The sequence below is a fragment of the Periplaneta americana genome, chromosome 4, assembly GCF_040183065.1.
Source record: "Periplaneta americana isolate PAMFEO1 chromosome 4, P.americana_PAMFEO1_priV1, whole genome shotgun sequence".
Taxonomy (NCBI): Eukaryota; Metazoa; Arthropoda; class Insecta; order Blattodea; family Blattidae; genus Periplaneta; species Periplaneta americana.
This window is the reverse complement of record NC_091120.1, coordinates 118,543,508-118,569,694: the sequence shown is the minus strand read 5'-3', so window position 1 is coordinate 118,569,694 and position 26,187 is coordinate 118,543,508. Positions and strand designations below refer to the sequence as shown.

The window sequence follows — 26,187 nt, the reverse complement described above, 5'->3', positions numbered from 1 at the left end:
CATTTTCTTCAATGAGGTAATTGTCTCCAGTAGCAACGATGGTCCTGAATGACCGATACGATATGATGAACGCTTCGTGAGACGATTTAACAGGTCGGGTCGCATGAGCGTCGCGTGTTGAGGGTGGATGTCATACGATGAGGCAGGACTTCTGGAACGCATCCACTGTCGGTTTATGGCAGAAGTCTACAAACACATTTTGGCAAATGTAATGATCCCTTCCGCCCGAAAATGATATCCAGAAGGAACACTTTTCTTCCAGCAGGATAATCACCCGGTACACGCCGCCAACCGGATTCAAAGATGGTTTATGAGGAGTGATGTCGACCCGGTCGACTGGCCTCCAAAATCACCAGATATGAATCCAACTGAAAATTTGTGGGCTAGAGTCAAACGGATCCTACGCTCTAATTGGGCAGAACAACCACCCGTTCGGACAGCTGATGAATTGTGGGACTGAGTTCTAGATGCGTGGTAGGAGGTGGCCATGAATTTAGACCTGTTCCATAATCTTGTGGACTCCATCCCGTGCAGAATGAAGGCAGATGTTGACGCAGGTGGTTTACGGAAGAGATACTAGTCCCCACCACAGGCCTTTTTTATTAATATATTAACAAATTGTTTGTTTTTGTTTATTTAACTATTTATTTATGTTTGATATGCATCTGGTTTTCTAGGATATGAAACAAGTATTTTTGTTTATACAGGCCAGGTCTCGCCTATTAATAGCCCACAAGTGATGGACAATAATATTTTTACAAGGCAGGCATAACGAAGTTTCTTAACAAATACCATTTCACATTTAAACTAATAAATTAATTAAAAACTAAAATTAAAAAAAAAAAAAATTACCGTAACGGGAGGCGAACTCACAACCTCTGCAACAAATGTCAGATATCTTACCACTGGGCCACACACAGCTCATAAGGTTGATTACATTGTAGACGGATGACTTTCAATGAAGAGACACCACAGCAATGCCTTGATGCGCAGTATGTTTACACGAGAGAACCACGCGATAAAACTTAGCATTTCTATTGACCAAGATTCGGCCCATTCTTTTTGCCAGTAAGTGTATGTCACTATTGTATTAAGGTTGGTTGAGTGGAAATAAAACATTCTATTCTAAACATCTGTCAAGTAAATTAGGAAACCTTAACACAAAACCACTAGAAAAATCACGTATACCATCTAGTACTGGTATTTAATTTCATAAATGAATATTAATCAATTTCCTTTATTCTCGACAAAATATCAACAAAGACTGATATTTGGATAAATTAATTCGTTATACTGAACATTTCTCAGAATTAAATTTACCCGATGTGGCGAGCTTACTAGGAGCCTTGCTTTATTCACACTTTAATGCTAAATTTAGATACGAGTACATTGGCTACTTTTTTTTTTTTAGTAAGAAGAATTCTCAAATTCTAGTACACTCAGCTTTATGTACACATGTAAATATAAACACAAAAATTAAAAAGTGTGGTACACATATTGAAGAATAACTTTAATAAATCGCAAAAAAGAAAACAGAAGTGATAACATTCTACTGTAAATATTCTATATGAAGGAACACCATATACTTTGCATACTTCCACTCGGTAATGAGTTTTGGAATAATATTCTGGGGAAATTTCACAGATAGTAACAGTATATTCCTATTACAAAAAAAGAGTACTGTATTTAGAATAATACTAGATGCCAAATCTAGGGAACTGTGTAGGACTATTTAAAAAAAACTACAAATAATGCCCATGGCTTGTCAGTATATCTTTTCATTAATAATTTTCCTCTTATGTAATTGTGAAAACTTAGTAATAAATTCAACAGTTCATAGCATAAATACACGTAAAAAAAATTGACTTTCATACTCCATCGGCAAGTCTATCATGCTATCAAAAAGGAGTGCGTTATATGGCAGTAAAAAATTTTTAATAGCCTCCCTATGGATATAAAAAATGAAACTCAAAACATAAGATTTAGGGCCAAATTAAAAAAAATACCTAATTTCTCACGCCTTCTATTCTGTAGGTGAATTCATTACATTCAGTAACGCTTCATGAAATTGATACTAAAACTATGTGTTGTATTAGTAGACTATATTGTAAATCTTGTTTGTATATATTTAATCTAGACTGTGACTATAAATTAAGACTTCATAATAGTATGAAGTTTTTTGACTTGTTCCATATTCTAGCTGTAAAGCAATGTATGAATACCATTGAATGTTAATAAATATAATACAATATCATCTTCCAACATTTCTGAAATGATAACCACATTTTAACTGTCTTGAATGCAATGTGATGTGAAACATTAAGATCAACCAAAAGGTAGTCTATTCTGTGATTGTGTGTGCACATAGGTGATGTTTCTCTTCTGGAATTTCAATTATATCTGCATGCATCACACTAATATTGTAACATAACTTGTTTTCCTTATACCTTGACTTCGACCTGATTGAAGGTTTTGCCATTGTAAACACCAACAATGCTTCCAACCATCTCAGGAACAATAATCATATTGCGTAGATGGGTTTTCACAATTTCTGGCTTCTCATTAGGAGGTGCTTCTTTCTTGGCTTTTCTCAGTTTTTTAACTAGAGCCATTGGCTTCCGTTTAAGTCCTCTACGAAAACGACGTCGAGCTCGAGAATGCATCAACTCCATCAATTGTTCCCTAAAACAAAAATGATAAAATGCTAATAAGATGTTATATCGATAAACTAAGTACTTTTGAAGATCATATTGAGGTTTGATGAAATAAAACATTCTATTCTAAACATCTGTCAAGTAAATTAGGAAACCTTAACACAAAACCATTTTATATTAAAATATTGTATTATATAATTTCAATCTACAACTTCTCATACTTTATACAAATACAGAATTAATTTTCTGCCATTTCATATTACAATATTATTACCACTGGTAATAAAATGAAATTATATAACACAATATTTTAATATTTACGTACTTTGATCAATATTAGATAATTTAAGTTGTTTAATGTTTTTAAACAGATTCACAAGTTAATGTTCGATCTAATATATGCAACAAGAATTAAATTAACATAAAAATTCGATGAAGTATGTCAATACACTTAAAATAATCGCCTGTATCAATTCCTTTCTTTACACCATTAAATGTGTTCATAGTAAAATAATGTTATCTTTCTCCTTACATATTCTACATTTTAAAATCTACTCTAAGGCAGCTCTCTCACCAGAGAAATATGCTGCAACTAGCAATATTTCTCTGACCTTTCACACTGAAGCAACATGTGATTAGCAATCTAGTCAATCGAGTTTGCTGTTCTGTAATAAAAGTTAAGAATGTCACCATCTCATCATCGTCAGATGATGAGGTTCTCATGCTCTCGTGACTATTTAAAATGAGAAGGAAAAGGCAAAGGTTCTGGGTAGAGAATTCGTAAATTGCTGTGCAAGAGTATTACAAAGTTAGTTGGTTCTTCATCTTCCTCTTTCTCACCTTCTTCGATAGTCCCGACCTTAGTTTCAAGATATGTATCACAAATACCAACATAATACTCGTACATGGGTATTTTCCTACCAATTCCACAAATTTGAAATTTTGATATTGTTGGCAGAACCATGAGATGTCTCGATTGTTGTAGCAATGTTTTCAGAATCTGAAGCTCAACGTTTCATAGGCCAATGTAACTAGAACAAATGTTGCTCTAACTGAGCAATACATAGGCGTATCACTTTTCAACAAGCAGGCTGTAATGTCGGCAACACGTATCGCTCAAAGACAGTAACCTTTCTGCAAAGCCGATATCACATTGTTCCAGTGTGAGACTCTACACCTATGAGGGTCATATCATAAGCCATGGCAACTAATAAATAATTTCCGGTATTACAGAGAAATGCAGCAATCATGTGGAATTATTTGTAGTGCTATTTATTTTTAATGTTAAGATACAGTTCCACACATTATTGGAAATTTGGAAAATACTGTATATACAGATAAAAATATTGAATCATTTATATTATTAACATTGTACTTAATACTACAGGTATACAACTAAATGAAACTTCAGAGGCTTCAGTTTCAGTGAACGTGATCTAGGAATTTTTATCTATACTTACTACTTACTTACTGGCTTTTAAGGAACCCAGAGGTTCATTGCCACTCTCACATAACCCCACCATTGGTCTCTATCCTGAGCAAGATTAATCCAGTGTCTCCATCATATCCCACCTCCCTCAAATCCATTTTAATATTATCTTCTCATCTACGTCTCGGCCTCCCCAAAGGTCTTTTCCTCTGGAATTTTTATCTATAGCTACAGTATCTCCTAACTCTACGTCAACAATGTCTCATTCTTCATCTGTATATAAGGACTCTTCAACTAGTTTCACGCGAGTAACAATAAGAATGTTTATGGATCAGAGAAATAATGATGGTAAGATTCATTTACTTGACCATTTGAACTCTTGATTTAAGGAGGAAATAGACTAATATAAATATAAAGAAAACAGAGTGGTATAAATATAATTAGTTTTCATTGTCATTAAAATAGGTAATACCAGTGCTTCATTATCAATTATTATTTTTTAATTTCAAGTTCAAGTTTATTATTCCTGGTTTCCTTTCTAGTTGGAGGAAGCAGAGAAACCTCAATTACTCAGGTCTTAATATATATGATCTGCAGAGACAATTTGCCATTGAGCTATAGCCTACTGAAAAGGAAGGCATGCAGAAATTTCTAAAGACTACTATTTCACTATAGAGTCATTCCACGTCAAATCCCACAAAATTGTACAAATTTTGACCTTCATATTTTTGATTGCGTTTATATTTTTTTTACCAACTCTATGGGTCTAATAAACTAACAAACGTATTTTTATTTCCATCGAAGTCCACGTTTTTAAAATATTGCATATTAAAATTCGTTAAAAATGTCGCACAATGCAACATTTCAAGCGTCATATTTCTGAGGATATTGATATTAAAATTTTACTGAAAAATGCATTTAAAAGCTTGAAATACTGTCTTTTATTAAGATAATACTAAAAATCCGCCTGTCATAACAGGTGATCATATAGGTCCGGAAAACAATTAAAAAAATGCATACATGGAATAAGAGAAAAATCAATACAGTAGATAGCAATCATAGTACAATATGCAATTTAGAAAGTTTAAAAGATTAAACGGTAATTTGCTAGGAGACGTCGTTGCATATAGACCACTTTTACACTAAACCTAATTTCAATTAAGAGACACGCCAAACGAATTATCTTTACACCAAAAACGGATGCTCCCTGGACCAAATTATCGTATTTTATAATTGTTTAGTATACGTTGTATACACTAAGGTTAGGTTTAGTGTAAAAGTGGTCTATATGCAATGACGTCTCCTAGCAAATTACCGATTAAACATTATATAAATATAAATAAATTTAATAATATTAATAAATTATATATGCATTTTTACTAACTGATTTTAAAATAATTATTACATATATTTTTTTTTGTGATTCAATTTTTAAACGTTAGATATCAAAGTGAAATAGCCGTATTAAAAAAAATCCTACTAAGTGCACTGAAGTATTCCCAATAATTCTAGAAAAAAATCACAATGGGATCTCTAATAGTTTAATGGAAATTTAATTATTTACAAAGCAATGTATAATAGACTGGTGCAGCAGCAGTGGACCAGAAGCGTTGACCTTGCGCTGGGAGATTTATCGGTACTGGATGATCCAGTGAAACTGCAACATTACACCCAATACGGATCAAGTCACTTGAGGAAACACTGCTACCTTAAACTTGTATTCATTTATTATGAAATCGTCATATATTTGTACATTTTGCATTTTAAACGTCTGTTTTCATTCACTACACTTTAAATTTTCACTCGCCTTCAGTTTTTGACAATGGAATGAAAGACTGTAATTTTAATGTAGGCGTACCAGTTACTGGTTTTAGATTGTGATATCTGGTCTGCAAATTTTCAGTGTGGTTTTTGTGCTTATTCAGGGGACAAAATATAAATGACAAGTTAGAAATGGTTTTTTTTTGGTGCCCAATCAAACAGTTTTTTGGTGTTGTTTATATAGGACCTTGTCTGGGTTGTAGGCTGACTCTCATAGCAAGTCTTTTAACAGTTTGGCTGTTATTACACTATCAAAGTTCTTTGACAAAGATCTTTTATAAAATATATATTATAAAACATATGACAGTGTAATATGGCGGAACACAAATATAACTGGACTGTTGCTACCGCAAGGAAATTAAATGTTGTAAATAAATAATTTGTATAATATAGAATTAATATTATATAATAATTTGTATGACTTTTCAAGTCCTCGCATTGTAGCTCTTCCAATAAGTTCTGATGGATACCTCTCTTATCACGTTTTGCAATCCACGGTTTAACCCACAGACGTTTCTTTTTTTTCTTTTTTTTTTTTTTCGGTAAAATGCTTCTGTAATAACTGAACTAATTGTAGCTAAACAATCATAATACTGTTCTTCATTCATGGTGTTATAAACTCAATGTGTAAATATTAGTATCAACAAATCATAAACGTAAGGTGTAAATATTAGTATCAACAAATCCTCCCAACACGTGTTAACTGTTGTGGAATAAATGTTAGGTGAGTTTTGTTCATAATTTTGGGTTATCTTTGATAAAATATTTTATAAAAGTTTTTATGTAGTGTAATATACCCCAAATCCTATCTTTTATCAAAGATCTTTGATAGTGTAATAGCAGCCTTCCATCAATGTCATCACATGGACATTTACCATGTGACGTAGTTTAAAGAAGTGCCAATCGGCGCTAATTCCATAATCGTCTTCATGTAAGCAGATATTTTTAATAGTACATTATGCAACGAGCCTATAATGATGGTAATTAAGACGCGAGTATGTTTGTTTATGAAACGAGCGCAAGCGAGTTTCATAATTTTCATACGAGTGTCTTAATTACCATTATAGGCAAGTTTCATACGACTTTTTATGCTCGACCATATTTCTAACTTGAAATTATTCAGAAGTATTCATTTTATTCGTATCTGACTGAAGAGCGGAAGTGACCTTGTGCATAGCTCGTAAATTGTGAGATGTGCGCAGACGCGAAAGTATTGATTTTTTCAGAGGAACAATAATGTCATTGACCTTGATATAATCTACAGAATAACATGGACTAATTTTGATATAACCTGGAAATTGATTTAGAATTGAAAAACGAGATGACAAATTGAATTTATTTGAATATTATTTGCAATTAACGCTAATTATTATAGTAACAGAACATAACCTTCTGCGACAGTATTGGATTTCCAGCCTCTGTGACGTTTCCCTCATTGTCTTTCGATTGCATATCCGAAAATAATCGAAAACCTGAACTTTAATGACATGCATTAAAGGACTGCTACCAGGTGTATAATTACTACATTTCAGCATGGTCGAGCATAAAATTATTTTTGTTTTTGTATAGTGAATTGTGATCCATCGGAAAAGTAGATAATTTTTTTTATTATCGTTGAATCCTTATTTAAGAAACTGATTGCTTCGGATTGAAAAAAGTGAAAGGAATCGATGTCATTTTTCATGCTTTCTGAGTTGACAATACCTTTGTGACGAATTTCTGTACCTTCTTTAAAATATACTACAAAAGGATGTATTGTGGCTTGGCAGTTGTTCCAATGCACACCTTGTATTGAATCTTGTATTACTAAAGAATAACTTTCAGAAAAGTGTGCAATAACTATGTAATTTTCAGGTTGTACATTTTCTTTGCATTCCGTAAAACTTTCCGTGCACAGCCTTCTAACACCATGTATGTGTAGGCCGGCCATGGCCGCAAATGGTTCATTAGCTGGGGATCATGAGTGCTTGCATGCTTCCGGAAAATAAATTGTTGTAAATGTATGTATGCAGATCACACATTTTTAAATGCATTAGTTTACAGATAATACATCAGGGAACAAGTCTATATTTTTTTCAGATTTTTAACTTGGCTATTTAATGTAGTAATTTTGCTTTGAAAAAGAAATGATAAAAAAATTAGACCAAATTTTAAATTTATTTGTGATAGGGCTAAAGTAATAAAAAGTGTTGTATTTAGTCTTTCAAATGCGCCAAACCCCAAATCTCAACTATATTCAGACACAGAGTTCCAAGTGAGCTTATGTAACAGTGCACACATAATTTGCGTAATTTCAAATAGTCATAACTACACAAATAATTAATAATTGTAGAAATAAAACAATATGTGTCTCCTTATTTGATGTCTGGAACTCATGAAAAAAAAATTCGACCATTTACGAGAATGGTCGTGTTTTGTTGTGCGATTTGACGTGGAATGACTCTATAATCAGTACCAAGTAGGAAAACGGTAAATTACATAAACTTTAAGCATTTACAAAAATATAACTAAGCTAATAAGCTTAATGCAATTATTAATATGTAGGCCTACTTTGTTTATTTCAGATTATAAATCTTATAGAGCAGAAATATACCTCCATGCAGACCCTCGTCTCCAATATACTATCCAATCTTAGCAGAAATGCCATTACTACTGACATTGTAACTGTGATGAATGCAACGAGGAGTTTCATCGTTCTGACTGTTCACTATTGGTAAGTTAACAAGTCATAAGATAAGTTCATATGTTATGGAGAAGAAGTCATTCGTTTGTATTGTTTTCTCTGCACAGTCTGATCAATTGTGCATGATCAAGTCTATATTCGTATTCTCTAGTCGTTCCAAATTTTTCTGTAAATACTTTCTGAATTTACCCAGAGTAGGTCTCATACTTTTCCAGAATGAATTCCAAGTCCCTTGGAGTAAAAAATCTTACGCCACACCACAATTAAAACACATTTGTGATGATCTGAATGAAATAACTACATGGAAGGTCTCAAAGAAAAGTATGTCAGTTACAACTGATAATGGAGTTAATATTGTTGCTGCAGTTAAAATACTGTTAGATCTATTGGAAGAAAATTCAGAAAATAATTTTCATGTCTGTTATTTTGCACATAATATTAATTTGATAGTATCAAAAGCACTTGGTAATGTTAAGAATAGTCACTATCTTGGAAGGGTGAAAAATATTGTTTCTTATTTTAAGCATAGCAATGTGGCTCAAGATGATTTGAGGGAAGAGCAAAGAAAAGAAGATTATAGTAATGGTTAGGGACCGGATTTTTATGTAATATCAAGGTGTTAAATATGTACATATTTATGTAAGAAAAATAAGCTGAATATGTGCCAAAATATGTAAAATCATGAAAAAATTTAATATCAATATCTGGCAGGTATAGGATAGGTACATAAGACTCTCCAGTTGTGATTTCATAAGCACCCGACTATTTTACTGCACACTTGACACATTACTATTTTTCCATCTGTAGTGAAAGCTTCGTCCATTGCAACCCATGATTTTATTTTTATCGTTAGGGTTGAAGATACAGGGGCCATTTTAGTTATTTAAAAGCAGTAGATAAACCCACTTGCACTTTATAGGTATTGTAAGTAGGCCTACTAAAACTAGAGAACTGAGTGAAATGAATGACACAACAGTACTGCAAGCACTGTTTCGCTTTACTGGTTTAGGAGATGTGGGACACATGCATTTTAGCTGATACCTGTAAGAAACAAGTACCTATTAACACCTCAAACTACAGGCACTTACAAACTGTTGTTTGAAAAGTGATATTCCTATCTCAATCAGAAGGGTAGGATTATTCCAGCCGAGAACCATAGTTTCTAATTGCTCGGAAAATCTCATTTCCGTATAGGTCTACTACATTTAAAATAAAGAGGTCAAGCAATAACCTGAAAGTCTGTCAGACTTAATACAGGTTTTCCCTGGAAGAATTAGGAAGAAGGTGGGTAAGGTTGCAAATTGCATGGGAACGACTTGTTAAGATGTGTGCAGAACAATAGTTATAGTTCAAGCAGAGCGGGTAGAAGAGAAAGTGACGATACTTCCACTAGTACAGTGGTTCGTCGCAGAGCAGCGCTCGCTCTGTTTTCTGTTCTCAGTTTCAGGAGCGCTATTCGAGTCAATACAGATGTTTTTAAAATACCCACTAGATAAAAGTATATTATAGTTTATCACAATATTTTACGTATTTAAAAAAATGTAATACTACTACTCTTGAGTTATACCATACACTCCTGAATCGTAAATAAGAGTATAATAATCAACAGTACACTGGGACATTCTGCCAGCTTCAGAGAGAAGAACGCAAAAAAAGTACAGCTTCGCAAAACTGAACATTTTTGTGTTGTTGTAAGTACATTTTGACACAAAATTATAGTTTTCGATGTACAAGAAAGTATAATATAATATATCAAATGGGACATTATATTTTCACCAATACTTTTTTACTACTGCTTACCTATTAGTTTCAGTTGTATCTGGTTTATTCGCAACCCAAGGGGAAAAATAAATATTACGTGAAACTCATACTTACAAATCAAGCTTCGATATTACATCCTTGCAAATGCAAGTTTTGAACTTTTGAGATACCGTATCTAAGTTCTTTTTTTAAATAAAAGTAATTTAATAGCATTACGTTAACTATGTAGTTTTATGCTACTTATTAGAGAATATTAAATTAACTATGTTTGCGTTATTACATCCTCATATGTTTGATTAGAAACATCTTGTATTGTGGAAGTGTAATAAACAAACTTAATATAATTACAAACCAAATTCAACTGTAGGACTACACATAAAGCAGAATTATACTTGTTCGGTTACTAAAATAAGTTCTACGTTAATTACAACTAAAGTGTTATTAAAAATAAAATACTAATTTTATTAAACATGTATCTTTAATGAATAGAAACTAGATGCTTGCGACTTTTGAGAGCTCGAGGGATGATTTCGCCATTGTTGATGCCTGAAGTTCCTTCTGAATTTCCTTGGCCCGGAAAAAGAAGTGACACTTCAAATAATGGAAAATAAGTTTAGGAACTATTTCCATGGCATGTTCTTCATTGCATCCTAACGTTGGCACATGAAGTTTGTACTCGATAAGGCTGTCCAGCGTATCATAAAAAATATCACCCCACAAACTATTATTTGACGCTATCTTGACACCAACTATTGTCTCAGTTTGCATTAAAACATTCATAACACCTTCAGAAGGATGCGTTAGAAAAGAGTTCGAGCTCCCATAATCTTTAATTTTAGTGAAAGCGGAGACATTGTTCTCTTAGTGATGCACTGCGAAGCTTATTTATGCAGAACACACAGTCAGTAAATCTGGTTGCTTTTTTGACGATATAATAATACACAAGGCACTCTTTTGCTAACTTGTCACTCTGTGTAAGAGAAGGCAGATTACTTTCCCAATCGTACATTTCAATTGGATTATCATCAACCACCAACTGATCACTGATTTTCTTCAAGGCGGCGGCTTTATGCTCCTTATTTGTTTCTTCTGTAGCTCTCGCAAGGGTGCACATTTGACTCATAAAGGAAGTAAGGGGAGGTTCAATTAGGGGTTCACAATTTGCACTTGAAGAGAGCACATTTTTAACTGGAACATACACAGATTGAAGCATGTGCAGATGTAGAATGTCTATGGTAGACGGATGATCATCACAAGATAATGATCTCATAATTCCGAAATGTCGCTCTAGAGAGTCTTGGTTAAATTTTTCTGTCAGAATGTATTTAAATCCGCAATTCCATAAGAAGTCGGATATTTCGAGAGTGCTCTGAATTGTTACTCTGATTCAAGGGTTCTTTCTGAGGCGAACGTGTTCTTTTTACTGTCAATTATGTGTAATATATTTCCTAAAATTTTATGATGGAATGATCCTTAGTACAGGGCAGAGGAGGGAGTCTTTGAGTTTAGTGCATCTGCGAGGTCATTCATTTGCCTTGTGAATTCTTCTGTACTTTCACTTTCCTCAAACCCATCACAATTTATGGCCCTAAAACATTGTATGGACTTTGCTATGCTCGCACTAAACAGCTGGAATGCTAGTCTTGCGTTCATTCGCTGGAAGGAAGTAGGGTCAATGTGACTAGATGTAATTTTGGGGCATGACCTAAGCCCTGAAAATTCAGGAGATGTGTCTTTAAAATATACCCGTCTATAAACATCAAAGTTTATGTCCTGGTTACTAAATATTGTACTACACCCTTATCATGAAAGTTATTTCTGATACATTTTAAAATATGTACCGCATCAGAAAATGCCCATAATTTCCTTTTCTGGTCTACGGGGTTAGGGAGAGAACAATTAACTTTTCCATTTTTTCCAGATATGCCAAGACATTTCCAAGCGGCTTTGTTTGTCTGGCTCCCATCAGATGTGAATCCAATCACCTTGACACCAGCTCATTCTAGCTGAATAATTACTTGCAAAATTATTTTTGACAATGTGTCTCCAAGTGTAGCATTTCTACTTGCGTATACTGCAACAGGTTGTACCCAGCTGTGGAGTAATGGCACATACATGCATACAAGCGGATGATTAGCTAAGGTGTTCTTCTGATTTTTGGGTGTCACGTCTCCCAAGTTAACAAACCCTTCCACCTTAAGTGAAATACTATTAAACGCTACCTTCTCGCGTAGCTTCACCGCATCAAAAATTAGGATTCCCATTTTTTTGTTTTCGTCAGTTTCATCAGCGAAATGCTTTTGTAATGCGATAACTGCCTGCCTATTTACACCATATGAGCATTTCATGCCTTTTAAGAGGCGCCTTAAATAATCTTCTGAAGGAAGTGGTAGGAGTTCGTGGTTCAAACAATGCCTATAACCTTTTGGGGACTTTGTTTTGAACAATAAACTTCCTAGAAGAAATTTACCGTCATAACACATGCCTCTTGCATCCTTGACCTGGCACTTCTTTACCATGGTATCAATTATTAATTTTTGTTTCTTGCTCAGGAACTTGCAATTGCATTTGCATTCTGCTTTACTTTTCTTAATTTCATTAACTTCCTTCTCCAAGAGAGATATTTTAGCCTTGGCTCCACTAAATTGATTTTTAATTCTAGTTAAATATCTATTGGCTGTTTTCAATTTTTTACTTAATACAATAATTTTCTGTTTTAAATGTTCGCAATTATTGTCGGAAACATGAATGTTTATAAGTTCATCAGGACTTGTCATTGTTGAAGTATGGGCATTATTGTTACTTACAGGTAAGGGCACATTTCTATGAGAAGGGATTGATGTCCTTTTGGTTGGGGTTTTCCTCTTCTTTTCGTTTTTTGTAAGATATTGAGGCAAGTTAGGGAAAATATGTGGTATTGCATCGGGTGTTAGTCGCCAGTTTTTCCGTGGAAGTTCTACTGCCTTGCCATCAATAATAAACTTGTCGGCTTTTACGATCAAATCCTCAAAAAAATGTATATCACAAACATAGGAACGAGCATGCAGTTTTCTGTCTTTTCGTGGAATTGCTTTACACCACTTCTGAAAAACAGCCTTGTCTTTGGGTGGAAAAAAGAAACGTCTTACCTCCTTACAGCTTCTATAACTGGATTTACACCCGGGAACAAAACAACAAGGCATATTTCTACTCCTTTACTCACTCACTCACTAATCACTCACATAAACGGCACAATAAAGATCACTTGAATACAAGAAATGTCTCTTTAACTTCGCAGCACAACGGGTTCTATCAGCTCTGTCCACAGTACGAAGAGAAAAACTGAGATCTTAAGCAGATCGTCACACCTAAGTTTCGCTCAGTTGCCGCGGCGACAGCAGAGGGTTTAAAAGTCCCATTAGACTCTAGCAGAGTTACCACACTTTCTCTTCTACCAGCTCTGGTTCAAGATAAATCATGTCAGCTTCGTCCCATCCACCACATGAAGGCAACAATACTTTCTGAGTGATTTTTACAATACAAGGTAGTTGTATAAGGTAGTTGTATGAGAAAGGTTGCCTTTTGTTCACTCATATTCGAATTTTTGATGGTCTTGATGTTTTTTGCATTTCAGCTGGCGACTGTGCCGAATCAGTGTTCCCACATTTCTGCTGCGAAAGTTAATGATTCCACAAGTTCGTAACTTCTTAGAGTTTCTGCTTTCCTTCGTTTTGTCTTCACACTATTCTCTTCAAAATCTGTGTCTGGTTTTCACTTCTTTGTAATTGAAGGAAAATTAACATCAATGTCAGAAATTAATTCACTGCTAAGCCAAGTTTGGATCTTGAAGAAATCTATCTCCTTTTGTACCAGCTCTGTCTTATTGGCCAAATAACTCGCTAGAAAATCGGGAAACAGTCCGTTTTAATATTTTCCATTTTTCGTTAAAGCTTTCTCTTCCCGCTTCTACTATTATATGATTCAACAAAATGTCTGTTCCTTTCTGGCAGCAGATTTTTGTTGCAATATCGGATGTTTCTTGTCTCCGTCTAAATGCCATCTTGCACCCTATCATTAAACAAAGAAATCCTAAATAAGATGGCTTTTTAAAGAATACAGTACTAATTTGTAGTGATATTTCATAATCGTAGATTGAAGTAATCATTATTTTTAGTATAAAACCACAGTTCGATTTTTCATTTAGCATAAACTTATAATTATAATTATCAAATTATCAGTATTTTTACATTCTAACACATTCCCTCAGTAGCAAGCATTTCTTGGTATATTATCAAAAGGCGCAAGAAGACGCGATTTTTTCTTTTAGAATCTAAAAATAGAAATATCAGACAATATCTTACAACATAAATCAGAATCGGGAATCTTCGGGAAACTTTTGCAGGTCTGCGTGAACATTTTTTCAATTAATGGCGGCAGAACATATTTACTACGATATTAACTACTTTAAAATATAACGACTAATGACATATGATTAAAACATCACTGTCAGAATAATATAGACATAAAGAAAGTAAGAAAATACATTACTCGCCATATAACAAAAGATTAAGTTGCCAGAAATGTGTCTTGAAATGCGCATCAGAAATAAGCTTAGCGGCAAGAGACCAAGCACACAAACTAACTCTCACTTTCAGCTCTCACCACTAACTGAGGAGTGTGGAAGTGCAGTCATCGTCTGCAGTTTTATGACCCACAGACATGATAGAATAATGATAGGCGGGTATATCCTGATATTCGCATTTTGAAAAATCGATTTTTGGCCGGGTTTTGAGGTGATCAGTACCACTGTGCAGTGGGCACATTCATTGCCGTGTTTCACATATATCTAAAATATTATTATTATTATTATTATTATTATTATTATCTTTACTGTTTCATATGCCAGTGTAAATATGCACAAGATTTTGTGTATATTCTAGAAGAGAAGGGTTACAGTAACTTGAGAAAATATTTCCATTATACGTATTTCCTCCTACTGATGATACTGGCCATGACTCATTGAAGACGGAATAAGTACTCTGATCATTTATGCCATAACTAACTAAATACAGTCAACTTCGGTTATAGTGAACCTCTGCGGACCAGCATATTTCGTTCACTATATCCGAGGTTCACTAAAACCGAAGTGTGTGTTTTTATACTATTGACGTTGCTATACATACAATATTAATGTCCACTTGGGACAGACCATGTTCAATATCAGTAATAATGTTCGCTTTATCTTCCAACTTAAACTCTTTACGCTTCGACATTTTGAAGGTTCACAGTTCGAAACTTGAATCTAATGTGACCATGTAGGTAGTAGACACTGACCGATTTCGCACCTCTTCCCACTAGAGATATGTCTACTGTGTACTTGACCTTGGAATTTCTCCGGATTCACTTTTACAAAGATGCGGGAAGGAGGGTTGATGACCATTATATTGTAATCCTCCTTGTATTTACCCTTTGGTCATCACTCTACTCCCTTTTACAAAAGAAAACACTTCCTCTTCCTGTTCTTCGAATAACTTCTTTTAAAGAAGTCAGAACTAATCCTACCTTTCTCCCTCACTGCATACACTATTCTCTTTAACATGTTTCAAGCTGTCCAGGCAGCTGAACAAATCCTTTGTCTTTCAATGCACATGACGTGTAGAAGGTTTGAGATTTTGTTCTGAACATATTCTTGGAAGTTCATAGGCGAAAGGGTTTCCTAAATTACCATTTTGGCTATTTTAAAATTACATTTTCTTGTGGAAGTTCTAGTTTTAGGTTCACTATAACCGAAGTGAGGGTTCGCTATAAACGGAAATATTAAAGTACTTTATAATGTATGCGGGTCGGAACCAACGATTTAGGTTCATTATAGCCAAATGTTCACTATATACAGAGTTTACTGTACAAGTGCTGAGCTTGGCATCCAGGATAACGAAGATGGGAAATCTATTCGTTTGGCTATAAAATTTGGGTTATGGCTCAACAACTAGGGTACTGTATATCTTTTGGTATTCATCAAGACCATACTGAAAATGCTAATAGTAATAAGCTTGAGCTCGGAGAATCTATCACTTATTACTTTGTGAGTCAACAAACAGAAATTCCCCAAATCAACTCTTCTCTTTGTATCGGGACTTTGACAATTTTTTTTACGTCTGATAAATTCGTCTCTGCCCTTGGGAATGACTTCAGTGCTATCGGCACTATAATGGAAAATAAGAGTGATAATTTCTAATCGACGATGTTTGCAATGGAGGGGGAAAGGAAATAGCCACCCTACCCCATTATTTAATCGCCAAGTTGCCTTGTAAGTGGTGCCTTGTTGGTATCACTTGTAAGGTTCAGATCTGTCTTCAGACAGTTGACTAAACAACAACAATTTCCCATTGACGGCATCCAACAGATGAAGAATATGGTTCGCAGAGTTTATGAATGTGTCGTATGCAAAGAGAATAACATTGCTGCAGTCAAATGGAAAGACAATGCTATGGTCACAGTGTTATTCAATCAAAGTGCAGTTGTACCTATTCGGAAGGCAAATATTTCCTTCAAAGAGAAAAAAAAGGATACAAACACCTCAGCCTAAAATTATTTGCAACTACAAACGAAATATTGGGGGAGCAGACATAACGAACAACATTTCAAATGAATTATAGAATTGAAATCCAGGGCAACAAATGGTACTGTACTTTCCAATATTTTGGAGAAGCTGTGTTCCAGCACCACAACACAAGTACGACAAAGCGCCCCTGCAAATAGGACCAATAGTACACAGACGAAATGAAATAACATGGTATTTCTCCATCTGTGAGAGGTAATTGTAGAGGATACATGAATGACTTGACAACTTTGTCACCAATGTACAGGATGTCGCAATAAAACAACCAAGGTATGCACTTGACGTGAAATACTCCTACATGAAATTGTTTTTCTGAACTCTACAGTTCGATTCCCGGTTGGGCTGATTACCTGGTTGGGTTTTTCCGAGGTTTTCCCAACCGTAAGGCAAATGTCATGTAATCTATGGCGAATCCTCGGCCTCATCTCGCCAAATATCATCTCACTATCTCCAATCTAATCCACGCTAAATAACTTCGTAGTTGATACAGCGTCGTTAAATAACCAAGTAAAAAAGTGAACTCCACGTGGTTAAGAAATAAGTTACACGCTCTTTTTCTTTTTATAGCATAAATGAAATATTGCATTACTCATTATATTGCATGAATTATACTGACTGCTTGAGGTTCTGAAAATAAATAAATAAATTTAGTATTACATGGCATTACTGTTACCTGATCTGCCCACTGGGTCGTTTTCGACCCACCCTGTATCTAAGTGCCCAGGCATTGAAAAAGTCTATAAACAGCATTTGGCATTAATTTTGGTATAAGAGCTTACAAATATTAGGTTTTCGTCAATTTTGTATAAAAAAAAAGTTTTGGGCATAAATGGGTTAAAACCATTTCCTTTACATGTGTATATGACTCACTGCCAGCTTTCTGAAATGAGGGCACTCAGAAAATCTGATGACTGTGAAATTATAGTGTATGAAGATTTTGCAGAAAACTACCAGTTGAAGTATCAGTCGGATGTAATGTCTGTTCATTGGAATTACACGCAAGTTACTATATTCACCCTACATTAAACAGAGTGATTCACGAGGAAAGGTAAAAAATTTAGGATGTGAATTCTGAAGGCATTCTGAGTCGGAAAGTTCTTATGAATATGGGTCCATTTTCGAACAGTTACGGAGATATGGCTCTTTGATTTCACAAAAAGTTCTGAGATTCCATTGTACTAACTCGCATTTAAAGACAGATAACAGACAAATTTAAAGTTTACATTCACGTATGCATACATACCTAATATTGTAGACATCGGGATCAATGTTTTCGTACATTTTCAAAGATACCTCCTCCTGCTTCAACGCACTGTTGCGCTCGGGCGTGAATCGCGCTCGTCGCTCGGCACAGTTGTTTGTGTCTGTTTTTTATGCGGGATGCAGCATCCAAAATACGGTCGATTAGCACCTCTCTCGTTTCCGCCTTTCTTTGTTATACCAAGTCTTTCATTCAACCCCATACATACTCTTCGATACCCTTCTGTTCGGAAAGCGTCGTTCATATTCAGCGACAGCATGCAAGGAACTTCCATTGCACAAACCATAAACATACACAATATCGGTGTATTCTGTAGTCGAAAATTTATAAGGCATCTTGAAAAACACAACTTAACACTTCCGATAACTGTATCTGTATAACTACTGTACTGTAGGTAGCTTACTGAACTGCTGCGAACTGATAAGTGATAGTGTATTTGTATTATGTGCGGGTTCTATGTCATTACATCAGACAAGGGAAGGCGACTGAACATTTGTAATGCCCCACCACCCAGTTTGTGAGGTGAATGAACTTCTCTTATCCACATCGCTCACAATGCAGATTCTCGGTGACCTTGTCTCATGTCTCACATCAGCAGCATATGGTAACGTCTGATTAACATTGGTGTGAGACTTTTACAAAAAAAATTCATCTAGATCCGCCATCGTTTGAAAAGGGACATATGTTTATATGAACTTTTTGACTCAGAATGACTTCAGAATTCACATCCTAAATTTTTTATCCTTCCTTGTGAATCACCCTATATATTATAGGAATGCAGAAAACAAGCCAAAGCCCATTAATAATCTTATTGTGTCTGATTCACTTGCACACTCAGAAGAAACTGTGTTTGTTTTTAATGTTATATTGAAACATGCTTGTAATGTATTGTCACCTGTAGGTATAAGGCTGACTGGAATTTTTTCGAAATTGCCCATGGTAAAGAGGCTAATGATGGACTGGGCGCCACTGTCAAGAGAAGTATGTATGTGCTTAATACTGCTCAGAAATTTTCAGAAGCTGTTGCAAAGGAAGTAGAAGGAGCGACTGTAGTTCAGATGAGATAGGAAGAACTATTGAAACAAAAAATTTTAAGAATGTTGGGGAAAAGCTTCTCTGATTCAAAACATCCATAAAATCTCATTTACTTTGCACCACTGTCCAATGGAAACCTTGGTACTGGTATGTGGTTACATTCATGCTTAAAAATTTCAGTAAAATGTAATTATGAGGTGTAGATGTCAACTAAAGATGTTATTACTTCACCTGTGAGGACCACGTTCTTCTTGTAAAAACCTAAACATTGGGAAATGAGTTGCTGTCCTGTATGGAAATGAATGGTGATCAGGTGTAACAGAAACTATTAATAACAATGTAACTATTTCGTTCATAAAACCTGTGAGTTTTAACAAGTTTGTGTGTTCTACAAAGTTAGAGAAAAATACCAGTACAATAAATGAAGTTGGAATTTTATTAAAACTTTAAGGTCCTGTAAATAGTCGTGGACAATTTGCACTTCCAGCTGATGAAATTAAGATGAATGAATCCAAAATTCAAAATCTGGGCATGTAAAGCCTCGTCTCCACTGATAAACATTTAACAACATCATGTTGAAGTTAATACTTTCAACATACTGACGTGTTTTCCAGCAGCAATGGAAAACGTCAAGTCAATTCATTTGATCGTGTGGCATCAGTACAGTTTGGCAAAGTTTGTACAATTTCCATAGCAACAACTAACTTCCGATTTTTTGGCATATAACTAGGAGCACCTCTTGATCATTTTTATAGGATCTTGGTGTCGGCTGTAAGTTGTTCAAAGTAATGGAGTTGACAGAATTGAACTGATTAATGCACTGATGGAAAGGCCTTGTCTGTGTGATGTGTCTGCAAAAGAACAGAGAAAAACAAAGAAGGCCGACTGTTTTAGAGAACTATAACTATTATTTGATTGTTCTCGAGAACACAATAGTGTTTTCGCACCCTCATTGTATGCTTAAAACTTTGGAAAGAACCATTATACGAAATTTCCTGCTCCTTTAACATTTATCATGTCGTAGATCCTAAGATAGTCAATCAATTGCACTCTAATTTTGTTAATTGATAGTCCAATATCTAAGAAAAGCACAAAAAAAAAAAAAAATATTAACTTGAATGTGATGTGTTCAGATTAGACATTTACACCTTCAAAAGTTGATATGCAGTAAACCTTTTGTTTTTCACGTTAGATGGGGAGTCAAAGCGAGAAAATGTTAAGAAAGAATGGAATTTACTTTTAAAAGTGGTCACTACTTTTTACTGGTTTCCGAGTTATGGTAAGTTAAACAAAGCAGTGTCTTCATTTGGCGGAGTACTTACGACTCAACCTTTCATCGGTTGGAATCTCAACAAAAAATACTTTCCTGGGCCTTCTTGTACTTCAGCAGGAATAATATATCCCTCCTGAGCTGTTCTAAGTAGATGAATATCATCCACAGTGGTAAATCTCAAACGCGATGCCATGTTTTAACACCAAATTAGGCCTATGGTAAATGTCCACATTATTCGCTTAGAGATAGCAGGTACCGCTATTTAAATAACGTGAGATGAATGGCTCTGATTGGCTCTTTCATCATAATGTCAACATAGGGTTAACATTTAGCGTAAGGCAAGGGTGCAGAAACTCTCTATTGAAAAAAAAAATCTCATCCCTATGTTCGCAGCACAGCCAGGATCTAAAAAAAATTTAAAAAGCTGAAAGTAGCATGGAGACATATAGACCCTAAACATTGAAATGATTTGCGATGAGGTGAACAGTTTCATAAAGAGAGAAAATTTTCCAAATAAAACAAGGACTAATCTTTCTTCATAAGTGATAAGTTTAATCATATTATGTCATACATAATCTAGAAATATTTTGTAGTTAATTACAGAAGTCAAGAAATGCAGAGTTATTAAAAGGTACAAGTCAGGTGAAATGGCTGCTCTTAATTGTGTACCATTTTTTATATATACATTATAATATTATATAACAGGAAGTATTTTTTGCAGCACTATATTAAAATCGTGTTCTGACATTCTCAGTAAGTTTTTGAATCCAAATCGATCTTCAACTTTAAGCTCGTTTAGAATGTCTTCTGCACTGCATCTTTTACTAAGATATTTCTGCACCCACATTCTCATTTTTTTTTCCCTTTGAAAGGCCTTGTAATAAGCACTAGAGGCAATTGCAAAACCCAAATCATCTTCATCGAGTCCATTGTCCAAAGTTTGAAAATTAATACCTATATTAAAATCTCGCACTACTACGCAAAGAAAGTCAAGTCTGACATGTTTAACAGTGTGGACAAAGTGTTAAATGAAATTAGCATTAACATGTTCAATCAACATGTTGGGATGTGTACAGTTAACAGTAAACAGTTTAACATGTTGTTGATGTATATCAGTGGAGAGGAGGATTAAGGCACACTTCAAAACAATCTTTTAATTATTATTAAGTTGAATAGAATGATTTAATAACAGTGTGTCCCATATGTGACCAAGCACTTGTCCCATACGGGCTGTTCCATGTGAAATCAGACAAAATTTCACAAAATCTGACCTCGCATAAAAAAAAAATGGTGCTTCTGTCATTGAAAGACCTTCACTGGACAAGCCTAATAGTGAATTAAAATATCCCCAACTAGTATTACTTTCCATTTTATAGAGCGTCAAATTTATCGTACTTTCATAAAATTCTTAGATTTGGAAGAGCATTGCTCAGAGACATTTAGTGGTAGAATTTTCAACGACATCTCTTTTTAAAGCAGACTCAGAGAGTAATATAATGACTTTGGAGGGATTTTTTTTTTAAAATTCTTATTCACTTGACTAGGCAGATTTATTTATTTTACTTTTTTTCTTTAAAAAATAGCTCAAACATAAAAATACGACAATATGGGCGACTTAATATAGAATGAAACACAGTTCACAGATCCAAAAATTTTCTATGGGTAAGGGTGGAAAAAAAAAAATAAAGAAAAGAATTCTCATCGTAGATTTCTTCGCCGTGCGGCTCCATCCCACAGCAAGCTGAGCGTGCGCGTAGTTGGCCAACGCTAGCAGCTCGTAAGTTTCGTCATGCGAGTAGTTCACGCATTTGAAAACAACTCGAAATGAAAGATGTATTTCTCTGAATACTAAAATAATTACATAATCCTACACTAACATGTTACTGTTTACTGATGGTTACTTCATCACTATCGGCAGCATGAGAGAAAAGTTTCATTTCCAGCTTCGATGTGGAGACAGGCAATGTTCTTGTTCCAGACACTGTTCGGGCGAGTTCGAATCTCTGTTCTAACTCTTTTAGTTCACTGGCACACTCTTCATTTGTGCAGTAAGAAATTGTAACTGCTTGCAAATTCGTGGAGTTGTCATTTGTTTATCGGCAGGCCTTTGCAGGCTAGCTCTTACAGCTAATCTCTTAACGGTACCTCCGACACCGTCACACGGTTCTTTGCAGTGTGAAGTTGCGAAAAAGTGCCACTGCGCCTCTACACCGAATTCTTCCTCATGATGGCATAAATTAATGAACTGTTTTCTGTTTTTGTATTGGGAGGCCGCACCGTCACTGAAATAATAAAGTTTTTTCACATTTGCAAATTTGTGTTTTAAAAAATTTACCAAACGTTTCTGAAAGAGGTGAACTGCGACAGAGTCGTGTTTTAGGCATTCAGATATTACAACAAAAGATACACACTGGAGACCATCGTAGTTTCTATGGTAAATGACGAAAGGGTATAATGTGGCCTGAAGGTTGTTCCAGTGAAATCCGTGCACCTCGTCCTGTACAATGAAAGCATAGTTTTCTGAAAAATCTAAAACTACTGCGTATTCCCCTGGATTTAACTTGGTTTTCACATCAGAGTAATAGTCATTCTGTTGTGCAGCTATGAATGAATGCGTTTTAAGCATGTTCAGTTTTTCGAGAAGCACGAGCATAAATTCATCGGTGTCCTTTTCCATTTGTTCGAGACTAGTTTTATCAACACAAATCCACAGCTTGTAGGCTACTTTGTCAATCAGAAACTTCTCAAAAATAATTCCCAACTGTTGTTTTAAATTTTCTGTTCCGGGACACTCTGTGCATTTGTTAAAATAACATGAGGGACGTGCAGGATTGCATATGATTCTAGCAACACAATCTTTATTGGATTTTATGGGCAAATTCTCTTCCTTTGTCAGTGCTGCCAAATTTGCTCCGTCGATCATCAGTTTAACATTTTGGTGGATTAGGCAGACACAAACCGTGTGTGTGTGCGCCAGAGGAACCCGCTAACACACAATTCTGAGGCCTCAACTGTGCAAGTTTGGAGAAGCCTACCTTAACAGAAGGATATTTATCTTTAAATTGCTGATACAATTCCATCAGATTGCACAGAACCAACTTCTTCTGAATATCTTCTTTTTTGCCGTCTTCTGTCCTCACTGTCACAAAATCCTTTTTTCCTGGCATTGTCCGACTTACTTCTTCTGAGTGGTAAAATTCATGAACCAAAGTTATTGTTTCTTCTGTCAGAGAATGTCCCTCCTTCTTGTCTGGGCTATACATTAAAATCCCCTCTTTGCTAAATTTTTAGCTACTCGAATCATGTTTTGTTGCTGCAGAATGTTGTTTAATCTTTGGAATGGGCATGACAAAGGGAGCAAAGTTAAAATTTCAATTTTTTTATTCCTACTGTCAGCAGATGTGAATGCTCTTTTAAGATTTTCTAATATTTCGTCTTCAGGTTCTTGCTGAGTGTCACTGCTTTCTGATTGCTGAAAAATGTTTGTATTTAAAGCTGTTGCAATTTTCTTGGCTTTAGTTTTCGCGTACTTCTTTTGTGTCATCCTTTTTTTTTAGTGGACTTTCCCCAATAGAAGCGAGCGATTGATTTAATTTTGGAATAGCAATTTCTTTCTGAAAGTCATTAGAAGTAGTAGTAGTTGTTGTTGTTGTACTAGTAGTAATAGTACCGTCACTTGTATTATCAGCACTATCCACTTCAATAATTTTCTCTCCTCTTCTTTCCCCTGTAACACTTGGGTTACCTGCGATTCCTCCTACATCAGTTTTATCACTGTGATTGGTATCAGAATTGGGATTTGTAATTTGTTCCACACAATATTTAGAAGTATCGGTAATATCCATAGGGGATGGTCTAGTCTTGTATAATTGCACGGAACAAGTTTTACACATTCTCACAGAGTTTTTTAAGTTAATGGGACTGTTAAACTTTTCCAATATGGCATTACCTTCAACTTTCCTGTAGTCCTTTTTCTATGAAATCGTTGGAAGGGGTTGAAGCAGTGATCTGTCCTAAAACGATTTTCCATTTTGGGCACCCTATAAAAAAGGATTTGACTTTTCAGTACCGATAATGTGCACATGTATTTTTGTAACGCGATTCTGTAATAGCATGATTGATAGCTATAATTCTTGCTTTTAAGGCAATACGTAACCATTATCTTAACTTAATAGAGTAGGTTTTGTTGAATTTTCTGCAACACAATAAAAGAAAACTTCCAAACACTGGAACTGAATATCCACTGTCACCCTGTAATAATTATACGCAGAAAATTGGCTGGTGGGTCACGTATTCGTCTCATTCCTTGTGTTGTGACAACACACCAGCTGTTTCAAGGCCAGCTGATAAGAATATTCTGGCTCCTCTCACATCGCCGCATGACGCTGCAGGGAGCGCGTATTTTTATAGCGAGATTTGAAATATTTATTTTAAGGCTTTCCATTTAAAATAGCTTTTTAAAAAAATTGTATGATTTTTGTCTCAACCATAACTAATATTATAGTATTTTATATCCATACTTTTTTGGTGGTAACAAGTTATAAATCACAAAAAATAGTACATCCATGATTTCCACAAACAATAAAATATATGTGTTACACCCCATTAATACACTTAAATGTGCACTACAAAATTAGCTATAGCTTAATTTTTTATGTTGAAGCCACGCATAGTAGTATGTGTTTAAAGTAAGAAGAAAATACAAAATACGCTAAATTTTAAGGAATTTTATCTGAACTACTGGGCTAAGGAAAGCCAAAATTTGTACATTTACTAGTTCCCATATACTAAACGTCTGTACGAATTTTCAGACAATTCTGACATGTCATGGTATTTCGTTGTCCGATTTTATATGGAATAGCCCATACGTAACTTACACTTCTCACAAATTATATTTTTGTGATTGGAACTTGTAAAGGAAAACCTCTGATCTGTTAGCACATGTTAAGTACCATATTGTTAAGTAATGCTGAGCACCAAAAGCATTTTTAACTATCAGTAGCTGACCAGCCTCATGGTCTAGTGACCAGAACATCTGGCTATAGTTCATGAGGTCCGGGGTTCGATTCCCAGTTAGAGCACAGGAATTTTTCCTTGAGGGGGATTATTCCTGTATTCGTCCATGGTCTGGAATTTAGGTTAAGTTTAGATTTAAGAACCTCTCCTGGTACCACATAATCATCCTATCATATTATAGGGGCAATGTAACTCCGCCTTGACACGGTTATTATCGTGTAGGTGTAGGTATTTTTTTATAGGATTGATTATTGTTTCTTATATGTATTGCGTTCAATACAGATATCGCGCATATAGATAGATCACAAGTATTATTTGATAGCATAGGTTTTTCCTTTACATGTTATGTAGATTATGTTTGTAGAGTGTTAGAAAGAGGACGCGGTAAGCCTTTTGTAAAGTAGACGTGGCAAGCGATTATAGAAACTATAGTTAACGGCATGTTGAGTGACTGTCAATTGTTTGTGTTATGATCACTGGTGCTACGCAACCATGCGTGTTAATTGGGTATAGCGGACAGTGAACTTAGGTGTACGTGTAGACGAAAAAGTTCGTAGCATCCATCCTTTGTAGTGTTTGGGGAATTTTGTGATTCTTAGAACAATTAGTAGGCTATTTGAAGGTATAGGGAAGTTCGATTAGCGACTATAAGTTGT

The 26,187-nt window shown here is 35.0% G+C and overlaps 2 protein-coding genes across 2 annotated transcripts in view; both read right to left on the bottom strand.

Annotated features, from left to right (window-relative positions):
* Positions 1–26,187, bottom strand: part of RpS15 (ribosomal protein S15) — a 79,399-nt gene that overhangs the window by 3,557 nt on the left and 49,655 nt on the right. Inside the window, exon 3 of the mRNA XM_069823876.1 lies at positions 2,448–2,682. Coding sequence (XP_069679977.1) covers positions 2,448–2,682 — 235 coding nt within the window. The remainder of the gene's footprint in view (positions 1–2,447; positions 2,683–26,187) is intronic.
* LOC138698141 (uncharacterized) lies at positions 2,609–14,881 on the bottom strand. The gene is made up of 2 exons (XM_069823874.1): positions 7,294–14,881; positions 2,609–5,740 (listed from the first exon to the last, which is right to left on the bottom strand). The coding sequence occupies exon 1, from the start codon at positions 13,528–13,530 to the stop codon at positions 12,346–12,348; it is 1,185 nt and encodes a 394-aa protein (XP_069679975.1). The 5' UTR covers positions 13,531–14,881; the 3' UTR covers positions 2,609–5,740; positions 7,294–12,345.